At 39.3% G+C, this 26,573-nt stretch overlaps 1 protein-coding gene and 1 long non-coding RNA gene across 3 annotated transcripts in view; one reads left to right on the plus strand and one right to left on the minus strand.

The window, feature by feature from the left end:
• The window catches only part of rhpn1 (rhophilin, Rho GTPase binding protein 1), a 90,921-nt gene that overhangs the window by 56,200 nt on the left and 8,148 nt on the right, over window positions 1-26,573 (minus strand). For both annotated transcript variants that reach the window (XM_043687900.1, XM_043687899.1), the window contains exons 2-3: window positions 21,552-21,667; window positions 13,741-13,869 (exon numbers count right to left, since the gene is read on the minus strand). In XM_043687900.1, the coding sequence (XP_043543835.1) occupies window positions 13,741-13,869; window positions 21,552-21,667 (245 nt within the window). The remainder of the gene's footprint in view (window positions 1-13,740; window positions 13,870-21,551; window positions 21,668-26,573) is intronic.
• Window positions 13,877-20,686, plus strand: LOC122548921. The gene is made up of 3 exons (XR_006311368.1): window positions 13,877-14,826; window positions 15,666-15,790; window positions 18,972-20,686. It is a non-coding gene; the product is annotated as an uncharacterized LOC122548921 (long non-coding RNA).

Here is a 26,573-nt window from a genome sequence, read left to right on the forward strand (position 1 = left end):
GCAGGTTTTGCAATTCCTGCAGTGGCAGGGGAAGGTGCCAGGACAGGAGGGTGGGTTGTTGGGGGGGGGAGGCGTGGACTTGACCAGGTAGTCACGGAGGGAACGGTCTTTGCGGAAGGTGGAAAGGGGTGGGGAGGGAAATATATCCCTGGTGGTGGTGTCCGTTTGGAGGTGGTGGAAATGTTGTCAGATGATTTGGTGTATGCACAGGTTGGTAGGATGGAAGGTGAGCACCAGGGGGGTTCTGTCCTTGTTACAGTTGGAGGGGTAGGGTCCGAGGGCAGAGGTACGGGATGTGGACAAGAGGAGTTGGAGGGCATCTTTAACCACATGGGAAGGGAAATTGCGGTCTCGAAAGAAGGAGGCCATCTGGTGTGTTTTGTGGTGGAACTTGTCCTCCTGGGAGCAGATAGAGTGGAAGCGGAGGAATTGGGAATACAGGATGGCATTTTTGCAGGAGGTACGGTGGGAAAAGGTGTAATCCAGGTAGCTGTGGGAGTCGGTGAGTCCGTAAAAAATGTCAGTGTCAAGTCAGTTGTCATTAATGGAGATGGAGAGGTCCAGGAAGGGAAGGGAGGTGTCAGAGATGGTCTAGGTAAATTTAAAGGTCAGGGTGGAATGTGTTGGTGACGTTGATGAATTGCTGAACCTCCTTGCGGGAGCACGAGGTGGCGCCAATTCAGCCATCAATGTAGCGGAGGAAGAGGTGGGGACTATGCCGGTGTAACTACGGAAGATGGACTGTTGTACGTAGCCAACAAAGAGACAGGCATTCTAATCCAGAATGTGCTATTCTTTTGGCTAGTGGGGTGTTAAGGGGAGGTTTGTATTTAAGGCATTTAGGTAGTATCTGTTTTCTTAAACATTTGTGCAGGAAGTACAGCTGTTTGCGGGTGGCACTATATCAGATGGCATTCGTAACCCATTTTCATGCCATTTTTAGCATATTGCGCCCATAGATCTTAGAGAGGTTTGAGAAGATTTGTAGCTCAGGTTGAAGTTTTGGATGTAGGTTGCTTGCTGAGCTTGAAGGTTCATTTCCAGACGTTTCATCACCCTACTAGGTAACATCTTCGGTGGGCCTCAGGCAAAGCACTGCTGAACATTCGCGTTGAAACAGAATTCGACCCCATCTACTATCCCCTGAGAAAAGGAGCAGGAAGTGACTTCACCACAGGAAATGACATCACCACCCAAAGAAACCCAAACATTTGAATAGAAAGCAGGAATTTTCAGCAGTGCTTTGCCTGACGCCCACTGAAGAGGTTACCTAGTAGAGTGAAGAAATGTCTGGAAATGAACCTTCAAACTCAGCGAGCAAAACTACATCCAAAATACTCCCTTAATCCACAAACAGAGGAATGGAGGCTCCAGACAAGTTCATAACGGATGGTGAGACCCATCATGAAGAGGCATCATTCCTCTACTGAAGGAACCTTCCAGAAAGAGATATATGCCTTTGGTTCCTTCAGTTAACCTTCTCCTGCATATTTTGACTTATTCAGGATGGCAATGTCGATGTCAAGATGTCCTTGATCTGGAGATATCATGACTATGCAATGCTGAGGTCTGTCATTGTTGGAATTGTCCACAAGGTGCTTCAAATTCCAGGTTACATACTTGATTTGGATGAATAGAGTATCAAGTCAAATTAAATGTTGTCATAGAAACAGGAGCAGGTAAATAAACCTGTTAAGCCTGCCCCACCCTTCAGTATGATCATACCTGATTGAACAATTCAATGCCTTTTCACAACCCACCCCATAACCCTGTATGCCACTGGTAATTAGAATACCTTGAACATATTCAAAGACTGAATTCCATAGCCCTCTGTGCTACAGAATTCCAAAGGTTCACTTTCAAATAAAATAATTTCTCTTCATCCTCAGTCCTAAATGGTATTCCCCTTATTTTTAAGTCATGCCACCTGGGCCAAGACTCACCAAGTAATGGAAACAGTTTACCTGCAGTTGCCCTGTCTATTCATGGAAGTAATTTGTAAGTTTCAATGTGATCACACCTAATTTATGAAGCTACTGTGTTTTTATTTTGTATTTTCATGTACTACTTAAAACTGTGGACTGAAATGAAAAATAAGTTTTAAAACCAGGGATTTATAAAGCTGACTGCATGTTTTGAAAGCAAGGAATGTGACACCTCTGTGGTCCCTGTTTAAAAAAGCTGTGGGTTCCAGCAACATGTAGACAAACTAGAGCAGAGGGTTGTTTACAAGTGAAGCGGATTGACAAAGATTTTCTGCCTGCCAATAACGGATTGGTTGTCTGATAGCTGAACAGTTTATGTTGTGAACATGATAGAGAGAATTTGGTTCAGACAGAAAACAGCTGGTCCACAGCAAACAGAAACACTCAATTTTTGGACCTGAGAAAACCAGCTCAGAGTTCCTTCAACAGATGCAGTTTGTAACTTTGAATTGGATAAATCAGGAAAATTTCATAAGTGAACCAACCACCACGTGCCTCTTCCAAACCAGTGGAAGCATTTGGTAAAAAGGAAAAGAATTCCAGATCAGTAACTACCAATCCAACTAATCTTGTGAACAAAAACAATGGAACGTTTTTTCCAATTTTCCCTCTGTCGATGTGTTTTTTCTCTGATGCATGTATGGGTGCATATAAGGTGGGAGTTTTTAAAAAGGGTTTAGTGTGTTAGTTTGTAGAGTTTACATATTTTCGCTATTTATCTTTTGCTAGATGTTAATTACCAATAATAAATCGTGAATCTTGTTACGTACAGAAACCAGATCTATGCTTTCTCTCAACCTTGGTCTGAAAATTAGGTAATTTGCTAATTTTGCACAATTCTTTTGGAAACATTATCTTCTGAGAAGATCCCAAGAATAGCGGGACTTAATTTCTACATGGTTTCCCAGTGGGTCATGACGTGTTCTTCAAAACTCTAAATAGTTTGCCCAACCTATCTTCACCAAACACTTCTGCCATCCCAGGAACAAATCCAGTAAACCTTCTAGTAGTAATTAAGAACTTGAGAGCTGTGCCATGAGTAAGATTTGAGCAGAGTATAAAGTTAGGAGTCAGGCTTGTGATGCTTTTAAATCTATTCATCTCAATATTAGGTAAAGTAGGACTAGAATAAGGTTACATCAACAATCCTTTTTACTTTATTAGCCACTTTGTTTAATCATACTCGGCCATCAGAAAGATGTGCTTTCTAAAGACAAGGCAATTAATTGTGAAGTTTGAACACTAATCAAAAAAATAAAGCTAGTCTTTCGTTTAATTTTAGTAGATGGTTGACACGCTGAATGGACACTAATATTTAAGCTTTTTTATTTAGTGACCCTTCCTGTAATAGAAATTTCGCTGATTTTAAGCCAAGTGACACCGATGTCAATTGCAGCATCAAGATGGCTACCTCAGTAAGATTAACTAACAGACATGCTTTGAAATAAAATTTTGTAGCAGTTTGAGTTGTAATTCAAGACTTTGTTGAGCATTGGAGGATACAACAAATGAAGAGGCAATATAATATAATATCTTAGGAAAAACACAGGAATGTGTAGAGTAGTACACTTGAGAGCACTACAAAACAGCCATCTCATTGCTTCAGCATTCAGTTCGTCAGCTTATTATGAAATCTTACATCTTGGATGTAAAACAACAGCTGTTCTTTTATTACTCCCACAAATCTTAACACAAAAATAACAAGAAACTTTGAGCTTTAATTACTGAAGGAAAAGGAGGTCATCACTTCATTAATGAGCTTACATTTGACCAAAAAATAAGCCATGTACTGGCCCTGTGAGTAAGGCTCTTTATACACAAACACAATTTGCCCTGGATTACATTGTGCTTTTTCTGTTCCACATACCATGAAAAGTTCATTGCAGGAATATATGAATTCAACAGGAAACAAAGTATCTCGCTAAAACTTTCATTACTCTTGCAAAATCAAAAAATGATTCTGCTGTCCTATTAACACAAAATAGTTGGAAAGAATTCATGCAAAAATCATTAGAACGAGAAAAGTCACGTGACTAGTCAAGGTATTAAGATTGCCAATTTATTTTGTAGTTTTTATAAATCTGAACTAAATGAAAAAGAACAGTTTTGAAACCCAGGGATTTAAAAGGATGGTTGCATGTTTTGAAAGCAAGGAATTTGATACCTTTTGCAAATCATGTTTGTGTACCAGAGCATTCTTCCAGTAGTGTGTGGAAGAACTGGAGCTGAAGGGCTGATTACAAGCGAAGCTGATTAACAATTGGTATGGGGATCAGGGACCAATGACAAAGGTCTTCTGCCTGACGACAAGGTGAATGGCTGTCAATTAGCTGAACAGCTGGATTGTAAGCAACAAATTCGATGGGAAGGTCCAGTGAACCTCACTCTTAATGGTTCCCAGAGACAGATAACAATGATAATACCTTACTTCCAGTGACAAAACTTCTTTTCTATATGCTCGAGCTCTCATATTTGAGTGACGTTCAAATACTTTTAGGCTAACTCACACCATCTGATGAACATTTTTCTGGAAATGTGACACATGGATCAGATGTGTAGTCTCTGAACTTTGGTTTATTATATTTTTCTTTAATTAACTTGAGAGGTATTTTTATCTCAACAGAATCCAATGGACTTAATCAGAGATCCTGAGTGGCAAACTGTCCCAAGAAAACTCCCTTATTCCATCTATTAAGAAATTCCTCACAATAGCATCAAATCATGGTCTTTCAAAAGGTTGATGCCACTTTTCTTCGGCTCTTTGAAGTTGTAGATGATAAGTTGAAGATGCAAAAATGTTTTATTTCCAAATGGCATGAAGTTCAATTATAGTCGTAGAGTCATACAGCATGGAAACAGACCCTTTGGTCCAATTGGTCAATGATGACCATATTGCCTAACTAAACCAAACCCACTTGCCTGCATTTGATCCATATCCCTTCAAACCTTTCCTATTCAAATGTCTTTTAAATGTTGTAACTGTATCTACATTCAACAGTTCATTCTATACACAAATCACACTCTGCGTTTAAAAAAAAGTTGCCCCTCATGTCCTTTCTAAAACATTCTCCTCTTACCTTAGAAATATGCCCCATGTTTCAAACTCACCAAGATTTCGTTGAATATTTGTGACATAATATTTGATTCGCGATCCGATTCTGGCAATTCAAATCTTGAACAAAAAATAATTATACAAACATTTCCACGATCATTTTTGGCATTACTTTCCCTAAAGGACCACATCTGGAAATCTTATTGAAACATTTGTGATTGTTAAAAGAGGCTGATTCCCTCTTCGGCCTTTAGATAGAGTTGCCACGCAATCTATTAAGACTGGGCTAAACAATGCTTTGAAAATTATTATTGAAATTAAGGGTGCAGGCTTACTTGATGGGTTAGGGTTTTCCCACAATCTGACATGTATAGCATATCAGGAAGACTGTAACATCTTTATGCAATCCCTGCCAATAAAAAGTTTTCACTATTTTAGCCTGTATTTCCTTAATACCAATGTGACCTGTCATGGGCATTCTGAGTCGGGAGTGTGGAGCTGGAAAAGCACAGCCGGTCAGGCAGCAACCAAGGAGCAATAAAATCGGCGTTTCGGGCAAAACCACTTCATCAGGAATGAGGCTGGGAGCCTCGGCGGGTGGAAAGATAAATGGGAGGGGGAGGTGGAGCTAGGGGGAAGGTAGCTGAGAGTGCAATAGGTGGATGGAGATGGGGTAAAGGTGATAGGTTGGAGGGGAGGGTGGAGCTGATAGTAAGAAGGAAGATGGACAGGTGGGACAGATCACGAGGACAGGAATGAGCTGGAAGGTTGGAACTGGGATTAGGTTGTGGGGGTGGGAGGGGGGGAAGAATTAGGAAACTGGTGAAATCCACATTGATGCCATGGGGTTGGAGGGTCCCGAGACAGAAGTTGAGGCATTTTGTGAGCTACTTGTAAAATGTTGTTATGCTACCAAGGCAGAGGTGTCGCAGAAATGTCAGAAGAATGCTGCCCATTCATTATTTGCTTGTATTTTAGGCGATCTTCATTTTATATTTGTACTTTTCAATATTTGAAGGACATTCCGATATTGGATCTGATTCAGTTTTGGACAAGGCTGTATGAAGCAGCTGTCAAGTCTGGATCCATCTGTTGCATTATCTTCTTTCTTTTTACTTGGATTTACAAAATATTGTCAGATAACTTGATTTAGGAAGGATGTTATTAAGTTGTTGAGGGTTCAGAGAATTACCTGGATGTTGCAGGAATGGAGATTTGAGTTATAAAAATAGGCTGGATAGGCTGGGAGCTTTTTCACAAGAGGATGGGAGGTTGAGGGTTGACCTTACAGAGGATTATAAAATCACAAACAGCATAGATAAGGTGAATAGCAAAGGTCTTTTCTCTAGGGAGAGTTTGAAACAAGGGGTATATTTCTAAGGTGAGAGGAGAAAGTTTTAGAAAGGACATGTGGAGAAATTTGTTTTTTTTAAAAACAGTGTGATTTGTATACAGAATGAACTGTGTTTCTCAGGATCCCTATCACCCTCTACCCCTTTTGCAATGCTCTAAATTGCTAACTCTCAATTTTGCACTAAAGGTTTTAAAACCTTATTAAAAATACCTGCAAACAAATAGGCCTCAGACTCTACTTGACCATAAGGCATAAGGAGCAGAATGGGCCATTGGCCCATTAGGTCTGCTCTGACTCCTGTCAGTAAGCCCACAAAAGTAATTCTGAAGAAAAGAAGAACCTCAAACCACATCTGAATGCACAAAACAAATTCTGAATTGAATATTATAAAATTGTTAAAATAGAAGAATTAGTGCAATTTGAAACTGTTATGTTCTGAATATCTCCAATATTTGAGCCTCTGGCACACTGCCTTTACTACACTTTGAAAAACAGTTCTTCCCATTTGCTTTAAGCATAATCTAAAAATATTAAGTTATGCACCCTTGGTCTTTCCTAAATTGAAATATATGGAATTGAATTCATAGTTCATTTTCCAATTTCTCCATTGTTTTCAGAAGTGCACAGGTGATTGTGCCCATAAAAGTAGCAAAAGCCCAACATCACAGAAGCATCTAAATCTTCCAAAGTTGATCCTAATTACACATTTACAATGAATCTCACCCATTTTAGTCTTCTCAACCTGTCTGCAGCGTTTGAACATTTGATCATATCATTTTCCTCCAATGCCTCAACTCCAATGACGAAGGCATGTGTAAAAGTGTAGAACAATTAGTTTTCTTCTGTTATCAAACCATAGCCATAGAATTTTCTGTACTACCCTCTTTATTACCACTACAACCTCCAAGGATCTTCCCTTGACTCCATCCCATTTCTCACTTGCTTGTCCAAATAATCATAATCAAGCCCAACATGTATGGCAATGTCAGCAGGCACTCTCTCAATGCTACTTCTTATCAGACGACATGCCCAAAATCCAATATTGAAATTAAACAGTTTAACATTGAGTGGACTAAAATCATAGGCCTAGATTTGGAAAATGTAGGGCGTGATGGATTCTCAGGGGAATGTTGCATGAACTGCCAGGTTTGCTCTAATGTAATGATAGGTACGTTGGGTTCCAAGAAATCAAATTGTGTTAGGGGATTCTCTAGTCAGGGAGACAGAGAAATGTTTCTGTGGCCAGCAGTGAAAAAAATCAGAATGGTGTGCTGCCTCCTTGGTGCCAAGATCAAGGATGTTTCAGAGGATGCATAATGTTCTAAAGGAGAAGAGGGCCCAGCAAGAGGACATTGTACATATTGGAACCAACGACATAGGAAGAGAAAAGGATGAGATTCTTGAAGGAGAATATAGAGAGTTAGACAGAATTTTAAAAAGGAGGTCCTTGAGAAAGCAATATCTGGATTACTCCTGGCACTACGAGCTAGTGAGAGTAGGAATTGGAGGATAGAGCAGATAAATGCATGGTGAGGAGCTGGTGTATGGGAGAAGGATTCACAATTTTGGATCATTGGAATCTCTTCTGGGGTAAATAAAAACCTGCACCTCAATTGGAAGGGGATGAACATACTGGCAAGAAGATTTGCTAGAGCTGCTCGGGAAGATTTAAACTTGTAAGGTGTGGGAGGGTGAGGTGGGGGGTGGGGGGGAACCCTGGGGATAGTGAGGAAAGACATCAATCGGAGACTGACTCGCTGATTTTCTCAGCTGTACCAAACAAACAGTCAGGGTAGGCAGGCATAAATCAGAGAACAAGGTAGGACTGATAAATTAAACTGCATTTATTTCAATGCAAGAGGCCTAACAGGGAAGGCAGATAAACTCAGGACATGGTTAGGAACATGGGACTGGGATATCATAGCAATTACAGAAAAGTGGCTCGGGGATGGACAGGAGTGGCAGCTTAATGTTCCAGGACACAAATGCTACAGGAAGGCAGAAAGGGAGGCAAGAAAGGAGTGGGAGTGGCATTTTTGATAAGGGAAAGCATCACAGCTGTACTGTGGGAGGATATTCCCGGAAACACATCCGGGGAGGTTAGTTTGGTAGAATTGAGAAATAAGAAAGCGATTATCACCTTACTGGGTTTGTACTATAGACCCCCCCCAATAGTCAGCAGGAACTTGAAAAACAAATTTGTAAGGAGATTTTAGTTGTCTGTAAGAATAAATCGGGTGGTTATGGTAGGTGATTTTAACTTTCTAAACATAGACCAGGACTGCCATAGTGTTAAGGGATTAGAGGAGAGGAATTTGTCAAGTATGTACAACAAGAAATTTTTTTTTTTGATTCAGTATGTGGATGTATCTAGTGCAAAACCTGACCTACTCTTGGGAAATAAAGCAGGGCAGGTGACTGAGGCATCAATGGGGGAGCACTTTGGGGCCAGTGACCATAATTCTATTAGTTTTGAAATAGTGATGGAAAAGGATAGATCAGATCTAAAAGTTGAAGTTTAAATTGGAGGAAGGCTAATTTTGATGTTATCAGGCAAGAACTCAAAAGCTGATTAGGGGCAGATATTCGCAGGTAAAGGGACAGCTGGAAAATGGGAAGCCTTCAGAAATGAGATAACTAGAGTGCAGAGAAAATACATTCCAGTTAGGGTGAAAGGAAAGGCTGGATAACTAGAGAAATTGAGGGTTTGGTTAAGAAAAAGAAGGAAGCATATTTCAGGTATAGACAGGATAGATCGAGTGAATCCGTAGAAGAGTATAAAGGAAGTAGGAGTTTACTTAAGAGGGAAATCAGGAGAGCAAAAGGGGGACATGAGATAGCTTTGGCAAATAGAATTAAGGAGAATCCAAAGGATTTTTACAAATATATTAAGGACAACAGGGTTACTCTGGAGAGAATCAGGCCCATCAAAGATCAGCAAGGCGGCCTTTGTGTGGAGCTGCAAGAGATGGGGAAGATACTAAACGAGTATTTTGCATCAGGGTTTACTGTGGAAAAGGACATGGAAGATATGGAATGTAAGGAAATAGATAGTAACATCTTGAAAAATGCCCATATTACAGAGGTGGTGGTGCTGGATGTCTTGAAACACATAAAAGTGGATAAATCCCCAGATTCTGATCAGGTGTAACCTAGAAACTCTGTGGAAAACTAGGGAAGTGATTGCTGGGTCTCTTGCATATTTGTATCATCAATAGTTACAGGTGAGGTGTGGAAGATTGGAGGTTGGCTAACTTGGTGCCACTATATCAGAAAGGTGGTAAGGATAAGGCAGGGAACTAGAGACCGGTGAGCCTGACGTCAGTGGTGGGCAAATTATTCAAGGGAATCCTGAGGGACAGGGTGTACATTTATTTGGAAAGGCAAGGACTGATTAGGGATAGTCAACATGGCTTTGTGCGTGGAAAATCATGTCTCACAAACTTGATTGAGATTTTTGAACTAGTAACAAAGAGGATTGATGGAGGGCAGAGTGGTAGACATGATCTATATGGACTTCAGTAAAATGTTCAACGATGTTCCCGATAGGAGAATGATTAGCAAGGTTACATCTCATGGAATACAGGGAGAACTAGTCGTCATTTGGACATAGAACTGGCTCGAAGGTAAAAGACAGAGGGTGGTGGTGGTGGGATGTTTTTCAGACTGGAGGCCTGTGACCAGTGGAGTGCCACAAGGATTGGTACTGGGTACACTACTTTTCATCATTTATATAAATGATTTGGATGTGAAGATAAGAGTATAGTTAGTAAGTTTGCAGATGACACCAAAATTGAAAGTGTAGTGGACAGCGAAGAAGGTTACCTCAGATTACAATGGGATCTTGATCAAATGGGCAATTGGGCTGAGGAGTGGCAGATGGAGTTTAATTTAGATAAATGTGAGGTGTTGCATTTTGGGAAAGCAAATCTTAGCAGGTCCTGGGGAGTGTTGCTGAACAAAGAGACCTTGGAGTGCAAGTTCATAGCACCTTAAAAGAAGAGTTACAGGTAGATAGGATAGTGAAGGCGGCATTTGTTATGCTTTCCTTTATTAGTCAGAGTATTGAGTACAGGAGTTGGGAGGTCATGTTGCAGCTGTACAAGGTATTGTTTAGGCCACTTTTGGAATATTGCGGAAGGATGTTATGAAACTTGAAAGGATTCAGCAAAGATTTAAAGGATGTTGCCAGGGTTGGAGGATTTGAGCTACAGGGAGAGGTTAAATAAGCTGGGGCTGTTTTCCCTGGAGTGTCAGAGACCTTATAGAGGTTTTTAAAATCATGAGGGTCATGGATAGGATAAATAGACAAGGCCTTTTCCCTGGGGTGGGTGAACTACAGGGCATAGGGTGAGAGGGGAAAGATATAAAAGAAATTTAAGGGGTAACATTTTCATGCAAAGGTTGGTGCATGTGTGGAATGAGCTGCCAGCGGAAGTGGAGGAGGCTGGTACAATTGCAACATTTAAAAGACATCTGGATGGGTAAATGAAATAGAAATGGTTTGGAGGGACATAGAGCAGCAATATCCCACACACCCTTTACTTATAAAAGTTCTTCCACAATAGTTCTGAAAGCGCTGCCAGGAAAGAAAAGTGTTCCAATTCCTTTAATTCTTTCTCAAATTCACAACTAAAAGATTTGACATTTTATTCCTATGCTATTGCAAATGACCATTTTTAATCAAATGTAAGTAAATGAATCAGAAAACTGCTTCACCTTGAATTTTACTTGTCTCCATGTGCAACGACAGCTATCATTCTATCAGTAAGAATCACAGGATGGAGTCTTCACTTCAATAGCCGTGCCATTAGGAATGACAAGGAAGTGGAAATGCCAAAGCACTGCATTAAGATCTAACATGCTGCATCATGGATTGTCAAACACGGATTATTTGCACGTACAACCCTCAAATCTAGTGAAATACTAATTTCAATCATGGTATCACAATCTTATTTGATCAAATTGTTTCTTTAATAGAAAAAGAAAGTGTGCTTAGGTACAATATCTGTTATCCTTCTGTGTCAGGGACAGGGTGCACCTGCACCACACGATGAACAAATTTACCAAATGCTCCCTGCCAGACAGACCCAACCATTCCAGAAAATGATTACATTTACCCTTAAATTTAGTACAGGTTGGAATGCATTGCAGCACTTTAACATGTGTCATAAATCAAGTTTCTGCATCTTTGACAAAAGGACTGCAATGACAACATAAAAGACCAAAGGAGCAGAAATTAGGCCATTCGGCCCATCATGTCTGCTCTGCGTTTGATTATGGCTGATAGGTTTTTCAACCCCATTTTCCCACTCTCTCCCTGCAACCTTTGGCAGTCAGGAACTTATCTACCTGTCTTAAATTTACTCAATGACCTGGCCTTCACATCGCCTTTTGTGGCAATGAATTCTACAGATTCAACACTCTCTGGCTAAAAAGGTTTCTCCTTGTCTCCTTTCTAAAGGGTCTTCCCTTTACTCTAAGGCTGTGTCCTTGGATCCTCGTCTCTCCTGCCACTGGAAACATCTTTCCAATGCCCACTCTGTCCAGGCCGTTCAGTAGTCTGTAAGTTTCAATAAGGTCCCCTCTCATCCTTCTAAACTCCATCAACTATAGTTCCAGAGTCCTCTCTGTTTCTCATATGTTAAGCCTTTCATTCCTGGGATCATTCTCATGAACCTCCTCTTGACACCCTGCAGGGCCAATACATCCTTCCTGAGGTATGGGGCCCAAAATTGCCCACAGTATTCTAAATGTGGTCTGACCAGAGTCTTATAAAACCTCAGAAGTACATCCCTGCTTTAAATTCTAGTCCTCTCATGATTAATGACAACATTGTAACAATTCAACCTGCAAGTTTACTTTAAGAGAATTGTGGATGAGGACTCCCAAATCCTTTAATATTCCAGATTTCTGAATTTTCTCCACATTTAGAAAATAATCCATGCCTTATTTCTTCCTAACAAACTACATGACCTCACGCTTTCCCACATTGTATTTCATCTGCCACTTCTTAGCCCACTCTCCTAAACTGTCTAAATTTTTTGGTAGCCTCCCTGCCTCCTCTACCTTTGTATCATCTACAAACTTAAAGAATGCCCTCAGTTCCTTCATCCAGATCACTAATGTAAAAAGTGTTATCCCCGATATCTAAATATGAACAGTGACTACACAATTTCCCAAACTGCCAGCTTTGCTCAATTATAAAAAGTAGTAATAAAAGTGGTATATTAATTTAAAAATATAAAAAGTTGTAAGAAGTTGATATTTAATGTATATTCAACATCCCATTTCCTCCTTGGCAGATATTAATTTGGTGGTTTGTGAATTTACTGTTCACAATAAACAGAAGAGCATCTTATCAACACTCCAAATTCACAAGAAATAGGGATGTTTCTCAGTAATCAAGATTACTTAACTTATATTTAGGTAATTATATCATCACGTCTATGGCTATGATTTTGTCCCATTTCTATAAAGGAACATCTCACATTCTCTAATAATGAAAAGTGGAGCAGGTTTTATAGGATTGAATGACTGACTGTTAATAAAACTCGTAGTGAAAATGAAATGAACAAATAGTTGTCTCTCATCCACAAAAATACTGTTATGTAATGTTGACATTGAGAATTCGAATGGAGATCACAAATTCATGACTATGCATATCACAACTCAATGAGGTAATAAATGGCTATACAACCAAGCTTTTTCAAGGAAGTAGCTCATATTCAATTCCACTAGTTGCTCAAATTACAATTTTCTCAGGAACTCAAATGTAAATATTGTTCTACAGGTGAGCACCATAAAGGTTAAAAGGAGAGGCAAGCGTAGAACTGCTTTTATATTATTCTTATATCAAGGTTTTTAAACAAGTAAGTTAGATTTCTTAAGGTTACAATCACGATGAAAGGAAGACAGCATAGTCCCACTTGTTCCAGAGGCATTTCATAACATGTCTAAACAGGTGGATTAGTAATATTCACAACAGGGGTAAAGAATGAAATAATTTTCTACAGCAGCAGTCACAAATTAGAATTTTATTCTCCCACCATATTCTGATGCTCCACTAATTTTCCATTATGGAAAAACAGAATCTTAAATTACATTTGTTTAGCATACAAGCTTTTTGTCCAAGTATACCTTAACAATAAAGCAAAACATACATCTAAAAATCCAAATTACAAATCAAAATAAAACAGAAGTGATGAAACATACTGCATTACAGACAGAAGATGAATGGTGAATGTTTCTAACACAGTTGTTAAAGCAAAAATAGGTTTGTTAAACTGAATGCAAGTTCTAGGATTAATTTCAAGATGATATAAAGCCAGAGTGTAGAAAATACTTACTTTCCATTTTGATAAACTTCCACGGAGCTGTTCAGTTCCTCTAGTTCTTCCTTCAGAAGCTGTAAGTTGGAGTTCACAAAACTCAATTCCAGAGCCACATTTTCCTTCACCTTGTTGTTAGTTGTAGCCCTGAAACATTGAAATTTAAAAATGAATTTAAAAACCATTCCATATGACAATCATTTACAAATCTTTGTCATCAATAAATTGGAGAAAAAAGGAAACGTATTCATAGCAGTGAAATTTCAATCTGTCAAAAAACTGAACCTATAATTATTTTTGTCTCCAACATTAAACATTAAAGTTTGACCACAGGCGAAGCCTGATTATTTCAGGGTGGAGTAATACCAAGTTGTCTGAGTCTTTTGGTGACATGTTAAATCAAGGATCAGTATGCTAGCTACAGTAGATGTAGAGACCTTATTATATTATGTAACAGGAAACTATAAAATAAATGAAAATTCTTTCTTATACTACAAGTCACATTCTCAATCTCATCCATGCTGGTAAAAAGGCACATAGGGATCTCAGAATGATTTTATGCATGTAAAAGCAATCAGAAATCACAAAAGTAGCATTAACCAAGTCACAGCAGTGGATCATCTATATTAAGGGCATTATATAGTTGTAAGCTTTTATAGTATTGGAAGTCTGGAAAGAGTGGATAAACAAAAACAGCGTACATATACTTTTTCAGTTTTTAACACTGGACCAAAGACTGGCAAAAGGGCTAAACCTGCTTCGTTCTCATAAGTGTATTTTCTTGCCCATTAGAAAATGTAACAGTGAGATTGAATGTCTATCTGACTGCCCTTCTGTATTGTCTGTAACAAAGAGCAAACTCGAGGTATGTGATCAAAACCAAGTACATTCAGGGAGCTGTCCAATGAGGTAAGTTTTTTTGTTTCATATTTTGTACAGTTTGATTTAAATGCTATTTCTTTTAACTTTAGGAAAATTCTGCAAATATTACTCATGAAATATTTGAATTGCCCACTCAACATCCTATTATTACTCAAATAAAAAGAAGGTACTGCAAATGCTGGAGACACTGAAATTTTTAAAAAGTACAAAACACTGGAGTAGGTAAGAATCATATTGGACTCAAAACATTAAATCTGTTCTCCACAGATGCTGCCATGTTGAATTTCTCCAGCACCCTGTTGGTATTCTTCCTATTGCTTCCTGCATTCTGTATCAAACAAAAACACTCCCTCTCCACATATGAATTACGGCAAAGGAGAGAAATAAATGTGTATTTTAATTAATCATGAAAAGATGATGAGGTAAAATGGCAATTTCAGTAAGCCTTAATTAAAAATTGAGCTCCTGGAGCAGATTAATTTCTGATAATCCACAGAGTAACAAGTGGGATGAATTCATAAATCAACAGTCACAGCATTCCTTCAAACATCAACAAGTAGATGTGTGCAATTTATGGACTCTTCCACTTGAATAGTCAGTTCTGGCCTGGTACATCTGGGTATTCCATAAAGCTGCCTACACCTCTTCTGGTGCACAAAGTTCAACTGTCAAGCTTTAATCAGAGTAAAATAATGCAGATGCTAGATATCTGAAATAAAAAGCAGTAATTGCTGATAAGGTCCAGCAACATATGTGAAAGCTGAAAACATTTTTGAGTCCAATAGGACTTCTCTTCAGAACTAAAGAGATGGAAAAGTGATGGATTTTATGCTGCTAAAAAAAGTGAGGAGGATCTCTAATCTCCTTTACCTTTTCACCTTTCCCTGACCTTCCATTATGTAACACTTGTTCCTCCCCATTCTTTTCTTTATTGCCAGTATTACTTCTAACACTGTTTCCTTCCCTACATTGATTTCAGTGAGTTATAGTCCTTTCAAATTTCAGGTATAACATCCTCTTCCTCATCTGTGAAAACTGACAGAGCTGAATTTTCACTGCAGGTCACTTCTGTTTATGCTTTACCAACTGAAGAAAACATGCCAGACCTTCATATTTTCATTCTCGGATGGAGTTCAATTTCTGGGAATCACGAAAGATGACTCTCAAAAGCAGAGGAACAGGTCTGGTACGTGTGGATTCAGTTCAGTAGAAGGTCTGTCTTGGTGCACCAGTATTTTGTCCCAACATTTAGAAACACAATGTAACATTAACGACCTTCACCCCTCATACCGCTCACACACTACACAATTCCAGGCCCCGTCCATGCTACCTTAAAGACTCAACCCTAATCTAATGGCTCTTCATACTAATGCCCTCTTATACCCTCCATGATAACCTATGCACTTCCATTGTCCTTTATAGCCTCTATACCCCAATCCACGCCTTTGCGACTAAGGACAGGCCTCTGACCCATGCAGAGATAAAATAAATTCGAGTTCAAGTTTGAGTGAACTACTGACTACATTTAACTTCAATTCCATATAAAAACAAGCTATGGAATTCATAATCCCACTACAAAGAGTATATAACTGCTTGGAGATGTAAGTCAGGCAATATTAATACTGTCATGACACCCTCAGATTTATGTCAACAGAGTGTGAATAGTAAGCAATGGACATTTTTTTTTAAAAAAAGGCACTTCAGGTAAATTTTCTTTCAAACTTGAGAAGGTGCCTTAAATGTCTTGATGGCAGCTTTTGACCTCTCCAATAAATGTTAACTCCTCCAACAGGTTTATGTACTTTTCACACACATTCATGTCCTCATTTACAAGCCCCAAAGGACACGACCTCCCACAAAATGTGTCTTGGATTAATATACAAAAGGAGTGCTGTATCTTCCAAAAGTGTACCTTGTCGATCAAAACTATTCAAAATTCTTAGTTAGATTAGGTCAAATTTGCACACATTGTATTTCCTATTCCTAGCTGGTAAAAATCATAAAAGTTGGCAATTGCAATTTTATATGGATAGCTACCTCCGTGAACCACAGGTGTGCAATTTGGAATCTGAGCTACCTACCTCCTGCAAACTAAGTGCCATGTTCACGGACAGGACTACCAGATTCAGCAGCTACAGTCATTGTCACAAAAAAATTAAGCTGCAGTAACAATTTAGTAAGTTGTTACGACACGGGATAAACCCTTCTAAATTTAAACCTGACACAGAGAAGCTCACCTCGCGGCTTAATCTGTTAAATTGCAAGAGGCAAAGAAATATCCCAGAGGTCACCATTTAAAGTAAAAATTAACACTAAGTCCAACAGAGAAGATTAAAACAACAACTAATTACAACTCCTTTCTCCTAAATCTATCCTTTTCCTCAGACTCTACAATGCTGGTCCAATAAAAGTAAAAACCTCAATTAAGGATTTACCAAAAGAAAATCACTTTGCAAAACTAGCCAGCTTTGTCGATTCTCCTTTGTAGATGTTCCTTTGTATTTTCCTGGGTGGTCTTTTCTTCAGTCTTCTCCTACACAACTTTTCTTATGGACAGATACATTCCAGAGGGCTATTTATTGGTGCCCTTTGCTGATCTCTCCCTAACTTTTCAAAATGTCCAATTTTATACCCAGAAACATATCCCGTTCCTTGGATCATATCCCGTTCCTTGGATCATTTCATTGGTTTAATGTCATCCAAACAGTAAAATTAAAATTCAATTGGATTTTCGTATATGGGGCATAATTTGAACTAACTGACCAAATTTGAATTTGTTTTTGTTCCATGGCAACAACTCCAGCTGTTTCAACCAAAGGTTACTTTTTAAAATTGTTCAGCACACTCTGCACTTTATCAGTTCTTGCCAGCTTTCTCGCTCTCTCAAAAAGTACAGTACACACCTACACCTTCATAACAAAGTATACCATTGAGTTGTTTGCTACTTTTATTTTGAGGAGCCTATATTACCCTTGAAATGTATTTTTCTTCTAACATGTAAACTGTAATTCTTCATATTTCTTGACATTTCAATTTTTTGCAGTTTTTTCTTTGTCAACATTTTATGTTTCCTATTCCTTGTACATTAATTTTGAGATAGAGATGGATTAAAATTAAAGAATGGTTTTGATAGAAGTGCAGAAAATGTTTTCACTTGTGAAAGAATTGAAAGTTAGAGAACATAAATCAAAGATAATTATGAAAAAATCTCAGGAAATAAAGAGTAATTAAATACAAGCAGAAGAAACAGAAGTAGGCCATTTAACCCACAGTATGTGGCTCCATTCGATGGCTGATCGTATCATCCTCACTCCACCTCTTGCCTTTGTCCCATAACTTTTGATCCACTTATAGATTAAAAATCTGTCTGTCTACCTCATCCACATATATGCTTACTGACCTACACAGGCCTCTACAATACAGAATTCTACAGATTCATGGCACTCAGAAGAAACTCCTGCTCATCGGTCTTAAAAGCATGACCCTTTATTCTGAGATTTTGCAATGTTATCCTAAACTCTCCCGCAAGAGCAAATAACCTTACCATAACTGCCCTGTCAAAGCCCCTAAGAATCTTGCATGTTTTAATAAGGTTACATATCATCCTTACAAATTCCAATGACTTCAGGCCCAACCTACTCAATCTGTCACAGAGTCAGGGAACTTTAGCACAGAAAAGTCTCTTCAGCCCACTGCATCCACGCCAGTTGAAAACAACCACCTAACTATTCTAATCCCTTTTCCAGCATTCTACCTACAGTCTTGGCATCAGAATTGTACATCCAAATATTTCTTAAGTATTATTAGAGTTTCTGCCTCTACCACCCTTACAGGCAGCATTCCACCACCTTCTGGGTGAAAAAGTTTTTCCTTACATCTCCTCTAAACCTTCTGCCACAAACCTTAAATCTATGCCCACTAGTCAATGATCACTCATTAAGCAGAATAGTTCCTTCCTGTCTACCCTATCTATCTGTGGGGCAGCACAGTGGCTAGCACTGTTGCCGGAGACTCGAGTTAGATTCTAGTCTTGGGCAATTGTGTGGCGTTTGCACATTCTCTTCGTATTTATGTGGGCTTCCTCTGGGTGCTCCAGTTTCTTCCCACAATCCAAAGATGTGCAGGTTAGGTGAATTGGCCATACTAAATTGCCCATAGTGTTCAGGGATGTGTAGGTTAGGTGCATTAGTCAGGGGTAAATGTAGAGTAATAGAGTAGGGGACTGGGTCTAGGTGGGATACTCAGCGTTGGGGTAGACTTGTTGGGACAAATGGTCTGTTTCCACATTGTAGGGATTCTATGAATAAAAAAAATCCTCCTCATAAATTAACTTAATCCTGTCCCCTCTCAATTTCCTTGGCTCTAAGGAAAACAACATCTCCAACAATCGAGAAGCTCACCATCTCTTGACGTGCAATGCCATTACCATCACTGAAACCCTTGCCATCAACATCCAGAGGCTACTACTCATCAGAAATGGAACTGGATTAGTCATATACATACTGTGGCTATGACAGCAGGTCTGATGCTTGAATTGCGCAGTGAGTTACTTCTACCTCCCCAATGCTTGTCCACCAATGACAAGGCAGAAGTCAGCAATGTGATGGAATGTTCTACACTTGCCTGAATAAGTGCAGCTCCAACAATACAAGCAGCGTGACAGCATCCAGGATAAAGCAAGCCAGTTAACTGGTTGCCCATCCATCACCATCAATATTTACTCACTTCATCACTGACACATGGCGACAGCAGTGTACACCATTCACAAGAGGCACTGCAGTAACTCAAGATGCTTTTGTATAACAGCTTCCAAACCCAAGACCTCTATCATCTTGAAAGATCATAGGCAACAGATATAAAGGTACAACCTTCCAAACTCCCCTCCAAGTCGCACACCATGCTGACTTTGAACCTACATTTCTTATAATTTTGTTTTCTCCTCAGAGATCTGTGCATGGCAGCGACTTTCAAGATCAGAAGTCAATGTTGGGAATTGCGTCGGTATGCCAGTTGGTGTGTACGGGTCGTCAGAGCAGTTGCCTGGCTACACTGTTTAGAAACATCGTGGTTTGGAACTATAATGGCAGTTGCTTCACTGTTACTTTGTCAAAGTCCTGCAACTCCCTCCCAGGAGCATTGTGGGTGTTCCACTCCTCAAGGAATGTCACAATTCAAGATGGCAGCTCACCATATCACTGCAGCACAACGAAGGATGGGTAATAAATGCTGGCATAATTAACTATATCCAAATCCCATTTACTGACAAAAAAAAAATTAACAAAAGCTCTGTAACATTTCAGTATGAAATCAATAATTATCTTAAAAAGGTTCTTAGCTACTATGTCAAAAGTCACACGAAACCAGGTTATAGTTCAACAGTTTTATTTGAATTCACAAGCTTTCAGAGCACTGTCCCTTAGTCAGCCTGAAAGCTTGTGATTGCAAATAAACCTGTTGGACCATAACCTGGTATTGAGAGACTTTTGACCTTGTGCATCCCAGTCCAACACCAGCACCAGCACCTCCACATCTTAGCTACTATGATTGAGAGAGATAAAAAAAAAATCAGGGCTGTTTACTCTGGAAAATTACAGAATGTGAGGAAATTTCACCGTGCTTCTCAATGAAAGTTTTATTAGATCCATTACAGGTAGGTAAAGAACTTGATATAAACATATGCCATGCAATCACAGAATTGAGATATTTAGAGAAATTCTCACCATTTCAATGGATAGAATTGCTGACCAGGAAATAAAATGCTGGTGTACACAATGACTGAATACATTCAAAAGAGAGCTGAATGAATTTGGTGTGAGGCCAATGTGGCAATACTATAGCTTTAAGACCTGTTTTTTGACTTGATGTTTTTTTAAAAAAGAAATTATGAGCCACAGGTGACAAGTAGTCAAAGCCAATAGAGTAAACAGCTTGACAGGCTTTACAGCATTTTAAATCTTAGATCAGTAGAAGCAGCCTAAATGGGTGTGGTCAACCTCATCAATATATTGGTCATAGAATCCCTACAAGTGTGGAAACAGGCCACTTGGCCCAACAAGTCCATACCGACTCTCTGAAGAGCATCTCACCCAGACTAACCCCCCTACCCTATCAATGTAACCCTGCATTGCCTATGGCTAATCCACCTAACTTACACATCTTTGGACTGTGCGAGGAAACTGGAGCACCCAGATGAAACCTACACAGACATGGGGAGCATGTGCCGCCCAGCTTACAGATAACTGGGATTTTTAGTTGTTGCTGGGGTCTTGAAGATGGATGTGGAAGCTCTTATTTCTCTCTCTGTTACAGTTAAAAGTGGAGGTTCTCTTCCTGCTGCTAGAATTGCATGAGAGACAATCTATGTTATTGAATTTGCTTTTGCCAAGGGTTGATTATGGAATGTTACTAATATTAGAACATTTAATTAGTAGTAGTTAATGTATATATTTTGTTTAGCATTTCAACAGAATTACAGTAAAACCAAGTCTTTTTATTTTGTCTGTATTTTTATACTACAGTTAAAATAAAGTGTGTTTTGCTTAAAATTCACCAATCCAAAGCAACACCTTATAACTATCTTTAAAAATTATGAAGTTAGGGTCTAGACTATCTTCTTAATAAATTTTGATGGAGTTTGGTCTGGTCAATAATACCAGCATACATTGGCCCTCTATATAACAGCTCTTAATCAGTGCTGTTTTTCTAAGGTGGCTAAAATATTTTGCCTGACCCATGAAAGAAAACGCAACTGGAAGTGGCATAGTGGATAAGGACGATAATGTGTACAAGTTATGCCCTGAAAATAAGAAAGCTTTCTAGGATCAAAGTGTCACATACCACTTTTATTGTGTCTATGAGAATCAAAAATTAACACAGTACATTCGGACAATCAGGTTTATAGGCCAAATCCTGCAATCGGTCAATATCAACTGAACTGCAATACTCACCGAAACAGATTTTCGGCTCCTGCTCGCATTCGCATCTCCTTGTTAATCTGCTGGTTAATCCGAGCTCGGCGATGCTGTAGTTTGCTCCGCTGAGTCTGTGCAAAGGGATCACAACCCTGTAATTGAACCAAGAAAGTGATTGTTCATAAAAGGTATAAATATTCTTACAGCACAAACTACTTGGTCTATTGTGCCTTTATACAGCCTTCCAAAACAGCCAATAATCAGTTTCACTCCCTACTCTCTGCCCACGATGTGTTTAAAACAACCTTTCAGCCAATGAATTTCATTAATAACTATTTGTGCATAAAAACTTCATCCACATATTCCCTCTCCCTCGTTGAATGCTCAGAATTCTTTTGCCAATTATCTTCAATATAATCTATTAACATGCTTACCAGCAAAAATAATTTCTTGTAATACTTGAACATAGGAAATAGGAACAGGAGTTAGCCATCCAGCTTTCTATTCGTCAAAATCCTTGAAACTTTTCAACAAATCTGACAAGTTGGTTGCACAGTTATAGTGTTGCTAGTGATCACAGTGAGACACAGCTTCAAAAACCCGGCACAGTAACCAATGGAACTTAAATTCAAGTAATTGAACAAAAAAAAATCTGATATGAGACAAAGAACTATGGCTGTCGGAGATCTGAATCTAAAACAGAAATTGCTGGAGAATCTCAGCGGGTCTGTCAGCATCTGTGGCAGCAAAACTGAACTAATGTAGAGTCTGGTAACTCTATCAAATGACGACCTTTATCTATAACTGACTGTTGTAAAAACCCATGTGGTTTACTAATGTCCTTTAGGAAAGGAAATTTATTGTCCTTATTTGGTCTGAACAGTGTGTCATTCCAGACTCCCAACTGGAGGAAGCACGGAATGTAGAAAGAAACAAACTGAAATCCCACAAAGAATACAATGTTCATTATCACAAGTAGCTTGGTAGCACCACTGCTAACCAAAATGGCCAAGTCCTGAAACACATATCTGCCAGACAGGGTATGTGCATGTGCTGAGGAAACAAAACTCAGCCCTACCCTTTGCAAATCTGTCGGAGATACATCTATTATAGTGAAAGGTAGGGATGACCAGGATTGTGTGAAAGTGAGTACTGCAGATGCTGGAGATTAGAGTCAAGAGTGTGGTGCTGGAAAAGCACAGCAGGTCAGGCAGCGTCCAAGGAGTGGGAAAAATCGACGTTTTAAGCAAAAGCCCTTCATCATGGATACCATACAGTATTGTGTGGTATTACCCAGATGCTAAATGGAGACAGATTCAGAACAAATTCAGTAACTGAAAACTGAATATCCACTGTGGACCATTAGAAGCAGTAGAATTCTATTCAACCACAGAGTATACCCTGTGTGTCGCATATCCTTCACTCCATCATTACCACCAAAACAGGGAATCAACTCTAGTTTGATGATGAATACAGGAAAGTAGCCAGAAACAGCACTAGGCATAACCAGGTTATACCTCATTTTTGGGTAAATCACAACATAGGACTATATGCATACCAAACAGCAGAAGCAGCATATGATAGATATACCAAAGTGATGACAAAGCCAAAACTTCTCTTCATAAAAGGTTAAAACTGGGAATAGGAAAAAGTGAGGACTGCAGATACTGGAGATCAGAGTCGAAAAGTGTGCTGCTGGAAAAGCACAGCGGCCTCCGAGAAGCAGGACAGTTGACGTTTCGGGCATAAGCATTCCTGGTGAAGGGCTTATGCCCAAAATGTCAACTCTCCTGCTCCTCAGACGCTGCCTGACCTGCTGTGCATTACCAGTGCCACCCTTTTGGACTTAAAACGGGAATGTTTGCTAATGATTTGCACAATATTCAGTACTAATCATAACCTCTCTGAAAGTATTAGATTCCACACGGTGTGGAAACAGGCCATTTGGCCCAACAAGTCCACGCCGACCCTCTGAAGAGTAACCCACCCGGACCAATTTCCCTCTGACTAATGCACCTAACACAGCGAATTCACCTGACCTGCATATCTTTGGACTGTGGAACGAAACCAGAGCACCCAGGGGAAACCCACACAGACACAGGGAGAATGTCTGTGTGGAGTTTGCACAGTCGCCAGAGGCTAGAATTAAACCTAGGTCCCTGGCGCTGTGAGGCATCAGTGCTAACCACTGATCCACCGTGGAACAAGATTCAGGCTTGGACTGACAAGTGGCAAGTAACAGTTAAAACACAGAAGCATAGGACAATGACCATCTCAAACATTGATAGAATCTATCCATTTCACTTTTACATTTAATGCATTACCATTACTTAATCCTCCACTATCAACATCTTGAGAATTACCAAGGAGAAACTGAACTGGTCATAAGTAAAGTGTTTAATACAACCTGTTCTGAACAAAGAGGACTTGAACCCAGACCTTCTGGTTTAGAGGTAGAGGTACAATCACTATGCCACAAGATTCCCTTTGAACCAGCTATATAATTGCCATGACTACAGTACCATTAAATTTATTATGGAATTCTCCCAGTTCAATTGCTTCCACCCAGTTCAATGAGTACTGAGATTCTGGAATAAGAACCACATCCGATGTGTAATCTCGGCTATATGTGGAACGATTGTTGTTTGAAAAGTTGCTCAGATTTGTTGTTAGGCTATTTCTGCATTTCCTCAAATATTTCTCTGCCTGTTCCCAACAAAATCATTGGTCAGTCAAAAGCCAGGGACTTCCATCAGTTGGAGGGATGCTTTCTCACTTAGGGGCTGTGTCAGAACATCCCTAATGCGTTTCCATCGTCTTCTTGGTGGTCTCTTGCATGGAACAAGTTCCAAGTAGAACAGTGCTTGGAATATCTTGTGTCAGGCATCAAACCGTGCATCTCTCCAAAAAGAGCCAGTTTGAATGTTTGGTGCTTTGATGCTGCACAAATTGGCTTATTTGTGTTGGGAGCCTCCTGTTGGGTAAGGCAGGCACAACCAATTCTATCAAAACCAGCTGTTCACCCTCTCCAAAGATTTGATATTAGTACATGCTCAGTTGTAATTCTGTCACAACACCTTCAACTAGACTTTTGGCAAAGTGAAAACAGACAGGGGTGGTGGAGGGTTGCTTTTTAGCCTAGAGGCCTTGACCAGCAGCATGCCACATGATCGGTGCCGGGTCAGCTTTGACAGTTTATTAATGACTTAAATGTGAACATAGGAGGAATGGTTAGTAAGCTTGCAGATTACACCAATACTGGAGGTGTAGTGGCCAGTGAAGGTTACCTTCGAGTACAATGGGACCTTGTTCAGATGGGACAATTGGGCCAAGGAATGGCAGATGGAGTTTAATTTGGATAAATGTGAAGTGCTGCATTTTGGAAAGGCAGATGTAGTGCAGTGATTCAAGGCGGCGGCTTACCATCACCTTGTCAAGTACAATTAGGAATGGGCAACTAACATTTTCCTTACCAACTGCACAGTCATCCCATGAAGGAATAAAAAAGTCCCGTTATCCTTCTCTGCTCCAAGAGTAATTTATGAACATAACTGAATTTCATTACTGCTGAGGATATATATAAGCTCTGCACGTTCATACATGCTCAATCGTAAATCTGTCACATCACCTTCAAAGAGGTTTATGTTCACAATTTCAATTCCAAAGATACTACATTCCACTGTTACATAACAGTGGCAACTTAGTTGATTTTGTAAACAAGTGTAGATAAAAATATTTTCAATAGCCTTTGCTCTGACCAGATGTTGTTATTTCACTGTTGTCGCAAGATTTTCCACAGGGTATGAGACCTTAATTACAGCATTAACATCAGAACAACAGAATACAGGTATGGATTATATTGTCATGATCCTGTTGAAAGGGGTGCACTGGGAATCAAGCCCTACTATTCCAAGAGTCATCATATTGATCAACTGAATCACTATAGAAATTATTTTTTTTAATGCTAATTGCTATTTAGGACAAACAAATGTTATGATATGGCGGTGAACCCCTCTGCTAATTAAACCAAACAACCAGAAAAGCTCACCTCACCTCATAAACTGTTAAAGTATGAGTGGCAGAGAATTCCCAACTTCCACAACTTAAAAGGAAAAATATTAAATTTATTCTTTACATCTAAAAGTGAACATTAAAGAGCTATTTACAACCTTAAGCCTCCCTTCTCTTAAATGTTTGCAATCTACCTCCAACTTTATAACACACTGATCCAATAAAAAACCCTCTTAAAACTACATCAACAATTTTCAAAAAGATGACAGCTGCTGTCATCTGTGTTAGTCTTCTTCTGCTGCAGATCTCCCTGGGTCGTCTTTGGTCTTTTGCTGCAAAGATGTTTCATATGAAAAAGGTACCTTTGATAGACAGTGTTTTGACTAGCAGTCTCTCTCTCTCTCTCTGGATGGCAGTTTGTTGCTGTCTTTGGCTATCAAAATGCCTGCTTCTTTGAAACCCCAAAGATCAGACCGGCTCATTGGTTTGATGTTGTCAATACAGTAAAACTCAAATTATATTGGGTTTTAGTATCCTGGAGCATAATTTAAACTGGTTGGTTAAATTTGAACTGTTGTTATGAAAACATAACAATCAAAAGTCATGTATTTGTTTCACAGCCAAATGTGACATATTTTCAATTTTCTAGTCAGTCACATGACAGGTATCTGCATTCACTTTCTCAAAAGGTACAGTGCACACCTTCAACTTCATAACAAAGCTCACACCAAGTTTCATCAATAAACAAGCAAAAAAAAAAGACAGACGCATCCTTTAATAGGTTGTAAAATGGGCTAAATGACTACCATACTACAAGTTTAAACTATAGCCCACTTAAACCCTATGCACGCATGCACACAGTACAGATTAGCTAGCTCTTTAGAAAACACAGGTATAAAAGGACCAAATTCTACAGGTCAAGAATCCAAACCACAAGGGTGAATGAGGTGACTTTTTCATAGTTATTTTTGATTCATGGTGTTATCACTGTTGTTGACCTCAGTGATAGAAGTTCCTCAATTTAGTAGTTGGTCAGTTGGACCTAGA

This window comes from Chiloscyllium plagiosum, chromosome 4, assembly GCF_004010195.1.
Source record: "Chiloscyllium plagiosum isolate BGI_BamShark_2017 chromosome 4, ASM401019v2, whole genome shotgun sequence".
NCBI lineage: Eukaryota > Metazoa > Chordata > Chondrichthyes > Orectolobiformes > Hemiscylliidae > Chiloscyllium > Chiloscyllium plagiosum.